Source organism: Myotis daubentonii, chromosome 1 (assembly GCF_963259705.1).
Source record: "Myotis daubentonii chromosome 1, mMyoDau2.1, whole genome shotgun sequence".
Classification (NCBI taxonomy): Eukaryota; Metazoa; Chordata; class Mammalia; order Chiroptera; family Vespertilionidae; genus Myotis; species Myotis daubentonii.
The window spans coordinates 183,230,289-183,240,302 of NC_081840.1; the positions used below are offsets into that span (position 1 = coordinate 183,230,289).

General features: G+C 45.7%; 1 protein-coding gene across 1 annotated transcript in view; it reads right to left on the bottom strand.

The window, feature by feature from the left end:
• The window catches only part of FRAS1 (Fraser extracellular matrix complex subunit 1), a 456,634-nt gene extending 447,322 nt beyond the window's left edge, over positions 1-9,312 (bottom strand). Inside the window, exons 1-2 of the mRNA XM_059667675.1 lie at positions 8,368-9,312; positions 1,660-1,691 (exon numbers count right to left, since the gene is read on the bottom strand). Coding sequence (XP_059523658.1) covers positions 1,660-1,691; positions 8,368-8,443 — 108 coding nt within the window. The 5' untranslated portion in view covers positions 8,444-9,312. The remainder of the gene's footprint in view (positions 1-1,659; positions 1,692-8,367) is intronic.
• Between the last annotated feature and the right edge of the window lie 702 nt (positions 9,313-10,014).

The window sequence follows — 10,014 nt, forward strand, 5'->3', positions numbered from 1 at the left end:
AACATACAAAGCAGAGTCTTGGTAAACCAAGAAGCCAACTGGAAGGGTCAAGATTGTGCTGATGCACTAGAGCACAGACTACTAGACCTGAGCAGCCATGAACCTTGGGATCAGCCAGGGCATAAAACAAAGGGGAGCAAGATCATCTGTTAAATACAAATGGACTAGACAGCCTCTACTTTAACTTGATCAAATTGACCTCTCCAAGTACTTGATGCTTTCATGTTCAAATGCACAGTAACACACAACAACGTCAAATATACAAGACAGTCTAGCCACTTTTCTTCAGATAAAAGCAGAACGACAGAAAAAAGATGGGTTGTTTTTAATAGTCAATTACCTTTAGCGAATTTCTTAATCTTTCATCCTTGGTTCTTTATTAAAAAGGGGGAAGGTGTAAACTAATGCATGGCTTGCTTATTTCATTGGTCTATTGTAAGTATCAGGTGGATCAATAGCTATGGAAATATATTGAAAAATTATGACACACTCTATACGATAAGCAATTTTCTTTGTATTAACATGGATAACTGACTTGTCTATAATAACTGCTATAGCTCCCCAAAACTGATGATGTACTTTAAAGCACATTGATTTTAAAATGAGTCCTAAAATGTATTAAAGAGCAAACAGAAGGAAAAGTAGGTTTTTAAGGGTATGAAATGAGAAAGACAGGAAAATGGCTTTCTCCTGATTCTTTAATACAGAAATATAAGGAAGAAAAAAAAATCCCATAAATCTCCAGTTACTATATTACATAAAGTTCAGATTCAAGAATATTACTGTAAACACCCATAATTATCTAGACTCCTAGATATTTCAGAAATTTCTCATCTATTTCAACACCACAAGGATAATCCAAGATGACTTATTAATATCACACATGTCAACAGCAAGTTGTGATGGAAATGAGCAAACCCGTTCCAACCATTTCAGTTCTGTTTTTATTACAGCATTTATTAAACCAGAATAAAAAAGTGGTGAAGAATGACTTGTCACACCATTTATTAGAGTTGATGGAGCATAGACAGTTTTTTCAATAAGACTTTAACACACTGTTATGCACCATAGTACATTATTAATGAAAAGAAATGCATGAGACTTGCCTCAGCTTTTCCCCCAAGTCATCCTGACTTTAAATTCAAAATCAATTCTACTCTACATGGCAAAGTTTCAGCAATAAAATGTTAATTTGTTGTTTGTTGTTTACCAAATCTTACATTTATAATTCAAAGCAACAGTCAAGGATCCTCCACATTGCACTCAATTTAATAATCGTACCTTTTTTTGGAGGGGGCTCAAGAGAAGAGGCAAATGCAACAGGAAGATAAACAAATTGTGCCCTGGTGCATATCTGACAAGAGAACGGGATCTAATTTTCTCTCTGATTGAAAAAACACAAACGACAGCCACGGAATGCAAATTGTGCAGCGTGTTTATACTTCTCCTCCAATACCCGAGTATCCGAATGGAACTAACTCACTCTGAAAAAGGTATTAGGTAATTGAGTATGATTGTGCCAGGATGAGGGATAATCCTCAAACTGAGAAGGAAAATGAACATATTTCAGATTGACAGGGTCACCTCCCTCACTCAATAACCTCAGTCAAGCATTTTACATTCAAAAGAAATAAACCAAAAATATTAAGAATGACCTACCGCCAACAAGGAACCCTGATAGACGCAAGCACCTGTGGAGAAAAACAAAATAAGAATTAAAAGGGATGCATAGCAAGCCAACTGGCACTGCCCTGGCAGACTTACGGGAACATTGCATCTATATGCATCATAATCAGCAAACTGCACTTCCCAAAATCTTAAAAACTTGAGCATCCTGCCCCTGGGGGAATAACCTCATACACCAAAATAAGATTTCTTGTATATACATGAGAAAAAGCATCATTAATATTTAGTATTTGAGTTTTAAAATAAATGCATTTATAATGACATGCTATAATTACAGTGTCTATTTTCATTTGTGACAAATCAGCAAAGCCTCCATAATCCAGTCCCAACTGACTTATCCAGGCTTCTCTGCCACTCTTTGCTAACACAAGTTCTCCAGCCCAACTCAAGAGGCCAACGTAGGACCCTGTGATAAAGCTTTCATATTTCAACACCTTTACTCATCTGTGTTATCTGCAGGAGGTGCATTTGGTCTACTCAAGCTCAATGAACGTGATCCCATCTCCTTCATGAAGCTCTCCAGTCCATAGGATTATGCCCTTTCTCCTTTGAGCTCAGAGCACTTTGTGCCTACATCAACGGTTTGTAAATTCATTCTTGTGTACTTCCTTGTGACAGCCTTGCTAAGGGTGTGGAAGTGTTGTATCTACCCCCACAGATTTGCTTCTGTTAGAAAAGAAGACTGAATTTTATTGGGACAGCCTATATATTCTGAATAACTAGTGTATCATAAAATAAATCTTTTCTAAGTTTTATATTTGAAAGCAATGTGAAATTAACAACATTAATTAACAAAAACATACACACATTCCCAACCAATTTTTGATCAGCACAATAGGTGTTGATTTAACCTAGAAACATGTGGGTAGTGTGCTAACAGCTACTCTCTCAGAAACTGAGGCTGCAAAGAGATTGCACTAGCAGAAGCACAGCTTGACACCATGCCACACTTGGTGTCCAAAGAGGAAAGGAAACATTTTAATTTTACTACAGTGTTTGACCTCCAATAGATCATTCAAAAATATTAACCAGGAAAGGACTAGTCTATCTTACCCACTAATAATGGAATTAAGAACAATCTTCAAAAAAAAAATGAGATGGCTATTTGCACTTAGCGTTTGAATCAAAGATGTCTGTGGGAAAGAAAAAAACAAAAAAACAACAACAACAAAAAAAGATCTCTGTGGGTAAATTTACTGAAATAACTTTTGTGCCCTTGACATTCAAATAAGAATAACTCGAGATAAAAAAAACCTTGAGTCCAACTGACTTATTTTTCTTTAAGAAACCCTGTTCCTAAGACTTAGTATTTCAGTCTATGGTGTGTCATTAAAAAGGATATATATTCATGTCTGACATATATATATGTATACACAGAGTGGGGCAAAAGTATGTTTGCAGTTGTTCGTATGAAAAATAATACAATAATCAATAAGTAATAATAGAAGAATAAACTCTGTTTTGCATACTCACAACTGTAAATCTACTTTTGCCCCACCCGATATATAAAATAATCATATATAACTCAAATAAATATATATCAAGACAATTCTATTTCTAAATTAAATGGATATATTTAATTACTTCTGATGTTTAAAAATAAACATAAAGATCCTCACTTAGGCACAATTTAACAAAATTTAACCTTTAGAATAAACAACAAAATTTAACCATTAGAATGAGACTATCAAATAATTTCATTGCCCTCCTCCATAGCATTACTTTACAAAAGCCAATATATTTTCAAAGCTCCAAAAGAAATCAAGTATCTGAAGAAGTATCCAAGTACCCACATCAAAGTCCACTTCTGGAAGTTTTAGGTGGCTGCTATAAACTCACTATAACTTAAAAAAATAAAGCAGCATTGCCACCATATACACATTTGGTTAAGCCAAACACCTGCTAGAGGCTCGAGTCAAAAATGGTGTGTATGCGCTGGTAAATTCCATCACCAGGAAAGGGAAATAACTCAGTGTGGGTCGCTCCATGATGTACAATTCCAAAAGAATAAGCTTTGCCCTCTGAGGGCTTTCCTAAACCAGAACAGCTTTACCCGGAAGGCAGCTGCACAAATGAGTCTCCATTAACACAGCTTCCAAAACCTCATTTCTACTCTCCAGAGAAAATAAAGCATTCCAGTGATGCCCAGTCCTATCAAACATTTATCACCACCCATGACCAGATGCAGTCCTCCAAGCAAGCATATTTCTCCCACACTAGCACATGCTTCACACCCAGCGGCAGATGAAGTTGGGAGGCTTGCTGGCGTTGGCTGCTGGGGGCGGCTTTGGGTTCTGACCTAGCGCACAGGCCTTTTCCATCATCGATCAACTCGTATAATATGGAAAACAAAACTACTCACTCCACTCATCACTTTCTTTCTTAAGGAGTACTGGAAAGACTGCAGCTCTATCTGAGGTTTACAGTTATGACTTTATTTGAACTTTAAAGGAAACTCCTCAAGGTGACTTCTGACAGATAGTGTTCTAGAAGGAGAAACAGACCTTCTTCAAGGGAAAACAAGAAAAATCAGACAGCAGGAGCTGGAGTCCTCTGACCAAGACCTTCGCCAGTTTCGGGGCATTGAATACACCTGAGATGCTAGCTGATTTAACTTCTAACACCCTGTGAGAAAGTGCATCAAGTTTTGCCGGGTGAAGTGATCAGATGCACCAAGAAGGCAGCTGAGCTCCTGAGGCCTTCCTTCCAGGCGGTTGGCTCCTTTCTTGCAAGTTACATAGGCAAAAGGTTACTTCATATCATTTAAATAAGTAAATGTCTGCCCTTTTGCACATTATAATGTACTCCTATATAGAATCTAAAGTGTACAGATAAAATCTGAGGTATAATTTGCACCAGTATTATTCACTATAGAAACTGAACCTGGTAAACTAAGTAAATTAGAGAAGTCAAATCCAAACACACGTCAGACCCATTAGTTCAAAGATCAGATATGACCATAAGATATGAAGAGATTTGGAGAGCATGGTATCACAAAAAATATGACTCCTTAGGATCAAGCAGCCACAAGCTGCCATTGAAATGTTCGAGCTTTATGCTGTGTACAATCCACATATGGCTTGTACACTGTGGAAGAGTGAAAGCAGATCCATTTTCTGGACTGACAGGACTATCCACATCCTGTTTCTTTAAATCAATTAATAAAGTAGTTAAACTGAAAATGGGCCAACTGTTCTTGAACTATTCTAAGATTTGGCACAGGGCTCTGACTTTGCCAGTGCAAGTCCCCTCCCCTCTCCTGGAAGCTTCATGATTACTTGTGCCTGAGCCACACTGAGTGATATTGCCACTCAAGTCCACAACAGGGAATGCAGATGGCTGAGCCCTCACTAAGTAAGGTACATGCGATGCGTAACACCCAGAATCTGATCCCCAGAGAGAAAATGTAATATGATGCAATCAAGACCCTATGACAATTCAACACCTCTCTGTTTCCACTAGCAGGTGGCTGCCAAAGCCAAAAGATGCAAAGTTGCAATTATTCAATATTGGGAAACCCACCAAGGACCAATGTTCACATACCCCTACTGCTACTTTATGGAATTGATGATTTCTGGATATTTAGATTCCTAAGGGCAGGTTTATTATTTTATGTTTAATTTATGATTCATTCACAGAAATAACCTCACACATAAGCTCTCAATAAAGATTTGTAGAATTTAAAAAAAAAAAAATGAAGAGAGGCTATTTTTCCCAGCCAATGTCTTCTCTTCCTTAATACTGAGTTTTAAGCATTGAATCTTACACAGAAGAAACTCTCCAGCCAAGAGTAGAAGCAAACATGCTGGTATACCCTTTGATAAAACACACTATCAACTGATCCTTCTCGCTGCATTCTGTTAATGACATTTAAGGGAAAAGCCTGGAAGATTATAGGATTGATGGAAGTCACATGGTGCGTGATGGGACACAGGCTAGAATTCAGTTCTCTTAACTGCCAATTAAGGAGTCTTTTCCTATCCCCAAGCCAACATGTTCTATCGTGTAAGTTCACAGGACTTCCCCATCAATACCACTCAAGATGCACTTCTCCAGAAAATTCCATGGCAGAACTTGTCAGATTCAAAAAGCAGCCATGTTTGCTAGAAGTGTCTCTGTAACATCTTAATTTTATATAGTTTTCAAACCATAGTAATTTGTCAGATGGCAATATAAAACAGTGTAAATTATCTGTGCCAATAATTCATTTTTCTCTTAATAATTAAAATAAAATTCAGATTGAGAAAGTTACAACTTACCACAGAATAAGACAGCAAATATTGATTTTCCCCCCATGTTGGATGATTAGCAAAAGTATTTTAGACCTATCACTTGTCCAACTCTGCATTTGGTAAATGACGTAACCACAACCCAAAGAAGTTAGGTGATTCATTCAAAGTCATAGGGCAGCTTATTGGGGAAGCCAGTCCATCTTAGTTCAAAAGAATGTGATGTGGCAATACTTGTTCATCTAACCAATATTTGAAGAACATACTGTATAGTAAGAGCTTAGTTGGAGATCTAAGAATAACTAGGGCCCTGGCCGGCTTGGCTCAGTGGATAGAGTGTCAACCTGCGGACTGAAGGGTCCCAGGTTCAATTCTGGTCAAGGGCACATGCCTGGGTTGTGGGCTCGATCCCCAGTAGGGGGTGTGCAGGAGGCAGTCGATCAATGATTCTCTCTCATCATTGATGTTTCTATCTCTCTCTCCTTCTCCCTTCCTCTCTGAAATCAATAAAGAAATATATTTAAAAATAAAAAGAAGAATAACTAGGACCCATCCTAAGCCCTCAGTTAAGTGAGGGAGATGGAAACCAGGCCTTTATCAATACCTAGAGGCCTGGTGCACAAAATTCATACACTGGGGGGGGGGGGGTGTCCCTGCCTGTCCTCTGGCAGTTGGGGTCCCCTCAGGGGATATCTGCCTGTCTGCTTTGGAAGAATAGTCCCCTTGCGCCCTGCACTCCTCCTCCCTCTTCTAAAGTTTCTTAAACTTTGCCCAATATATCAACCAGTCTTCCAAAGAGTGAACCCTGCAGGCTCTTAATAATAATGGCTTTTGTAATTCAAAAGATTTGGTTTTGTAAAACTGACTCATTCCAACTGCCCCCTGGTGAGCTATCTGGGAAAGATAGCACGATTTTCTGCGCTGCTGGGATATGATTCTGAATAAGAAACTGCCACCACCAAATGAAAACGTAATTTTTCTAAGTCCCAAGTTGCGATTTGGATGGCCTGGATCGATTCTCCCATCTGGTTTTATTAAGCCCTATAAGTGTTATTTTTTAAAGTGTGCACATATGTAATACAGACATGTTTCTACAGGTTTGCCCTGTTTGAAGGAAGGCTGCACAGGCCTCAGACGTGCTTTCCGCGGGGAAAGAGCGCATTGGACATACTTCCTGGGAGGGTGCAGGCAGGCAGTACCTTTCTCCATGGGAAAGTCCTCGCAGCTCTGCATGGACTTCCAAGGCTATGCCACTTTGTCCCGGAAACTAGCAAGGAAAAAGCAACTGCCCAACGCAGGGCTTTGTCCTCCCCGGGGCCAGCCGCCGCCCCGGGTCCCGCGCCGGGGCTCAGCACCCTAGAGCCGCCCCCAACGCGGCACCAGGACTGAGAAGGCGCCCCGCCCCGCCCCGCCCCGCCCCGCCCCGCGCACGCCGCCGCCCAGGCTGCGGCTCTGATTCGCGGCGGGGCAGGTGAACTCTTCCTCCCGCAGCTGGATGAATAATGAATGGAGCCGAGAGGGGAAGCCCCGCGCTGAGAAACAAGCCGTCTTGCTCCCAGCCCGCCGCCCCTTCCCCCTCCCTGCGCCCTAGCTAGGCGACTTTCCCGGCTCCTCGGAGCAGGTGGGAGCTGGGGACGCCTCGGGTCCCCGGGCCCGCCAGCCCACGACCCCCAAGATCTTGATGTACTTATTGATTCATTTCTTTCCCTGCGCCCAGATTGCTTTTGCTATCATGGCGACAACAATGCCCACCGTCTCCTTTCTCTCCCCCGGCTCCGGGGTGTTCTGGAAGAAAAGTAGGAGGCAGGGGGCTAAGTCAGAGAATTAGGCTAAACTTATTAACCACTGGTTTTCCAGGCGGGAAGCCTCCTGCTTCTCTGTACTGGGAAGATTTCCTTTCGTGCCATTGAATTGCCTGCGTCCGGAACACGCTCTAACCAGCGAGTTATAAAATCTTCACTGGACTTTAAGGGGAGACGTATTGGGACGGGGGGGGGGGGGGGGCGGGGAGGGAGAGCAATGGGGGCTTTAGGTGCCGATGGTATGTTTCATAGGAGCAGGGAAAAAAAAAACACGTATTTTTTACACAGGTAAGAGCACTTGCTCTCTCGGCACCTAACGCACCATGTAGTTGCTTTCCATTGGGGGCCGCGGGGGAAGTGGGAAAATAGAGAATCCGGTTTCAGAGATTCCATCTCAACCCGGCACCCACCCACCCACCCAAATGCACTTCGGGCAGAGAGCGAGGCGGGAGACCGGCTGGTGATCCGAAGGCAAAGCCATCAGGAGTGGAAGTCTCAGAAAAAGCCCACTCCGGTTCTATTCCCACCCACCTATCCCCCCAAAAAAACTTTCATCTGGCCCACCATACCATAAACCCGCCGGGTTTGTTAAACAGCACGGACACACACACACACACACACACACACACACACACACCGCCGCTCCTCACCTTCAGAGCGATGAGGCAATACTGCAAATTCCGCCAGTGCTAGGGCCACCCCGAGCCACACTTGAAAGACACCCATCGCCGCCTGGGCTCCCGCGCTGGAGGAGCCCAGCCTTCAGCATCCAAGAACCCGCTCTCGGCCAAAACGCGGGCTTCAGGCGGGGGGCGGCCACCCCCTGGGAAATGAGGCGGTGGAGAGCTCTCTCGCCAGCCCCGGAGGCGCCGGGAGGGCGGGGGATCCGATCCGCTCCCTGCCCAGCTCTCCAGCAAAGCAGGGCGCCAACGCGGGCTGAGCTCGGGAAGAGGCAAGGCGCCGTTCTCCCGGACGGTCTCACCGGAAAGTTGCGGGTCACCGGCTGATGGGCTCACCCAGCATTTCCCGGAGGCCGGAGCCTTCCGTTCCCGGGACCCCCACCGTGGAGATCCCCGCGCCGGTGCGTCTGCAGCAGCTTTTGAAAGTTCGCTAGACACCTTACGTCGGCGCTGCGTCGGCAGAGGGGGTCGTCAGGAGCCCGGAAGGGCCCACCCACCCACCCTTCTGCGGGCCACTGGGCTCGGCGGACCTCGGCCGCGGGGGGCCGCTCGCAAGAAACTTTGGGCTGCGCTGCGGGCAGCTCCGGGGACTCGCGGGCGCTGCAGCCGCGCGGCGCCGCCTCGGGCTGCGCTCCCTGCAGCAGAAGGTCCTGGAGCTTCGGAGGAAAGACCCGGGCGGCGGCGCGGGGGGCGCTGCAGCTACTTTGCTCGCCCCCGATCCCCACCGCCGCGGCTCGCTCCACGCCCACAGCTACCTCCGCACTGAACGCCGCGGAGCTGGTCTGCGGGGTCGAGGTGTGCTCATGGCAGTGGAGGAGGAGCCATAATTGTCAATGCGCGGAGGAAGGAGCTACAGGGGCTGGAAAGAACCCCAGAACTCAATGCCGCTCACACCCGAGAGCCCGGAGACGCACAAAATAAAGCCCCCTTTGGATGCCCGCGTGTAAGAGACACGCTCCGCCTCCCTCCCCTCCCTCCTCTCTCCCGTGCTGGGCGTGAAAATGGACCCAGGGACACGGAGCTTTGGCAAAGATTCCAAAGAGTCACGTGGGGAAGGGGGAACGCGGGGAGGGGTGGTGGTGAGGGGAAACCTAGAGAGCAACCTGATCCCCTCATTCGTTCTGCCGGAGTTCAGATTGCCTTTGTCTGGAGCGGGATCGAAAGTGGTCACACCAGGGAAGGGTAGGAGGGGAGATGGCGGGGTCCTTGCTCAGCACAGCTGAGGACTGTGCGAACCAGGTCCGCACCCCTCACGCAGGGAGAGACCCTCTCCGGAGTAGGGGACACCCCCATTCAAAGGCCCTGGGGCTACCCTCACCCCACACCCCGCCACTCCTGCTGGACTAAGTGCGAGAGGCGGACCTGATCCATCTTCCTCGCTCTGGGACCCTCCGTCGCCGCATCGTGGGTTTACCCAGCAGCCTGGGAGGATCCTGGCGTGTGTGTCCTAGCGGGGCCTCCCACCGCGAAGGCACCTCTACCTCTCCTGGCTGCGGTCTCTGCGCGGTGGCTGCAGCCGCGCCCCCAAACGCCCCTGACTGGGAAGTAAATGTCAGGGCAAGGCAGACTCCAGCGCACACTCACAGAGCAGAGGCCTTCATTCCTGGTCAGCACTGA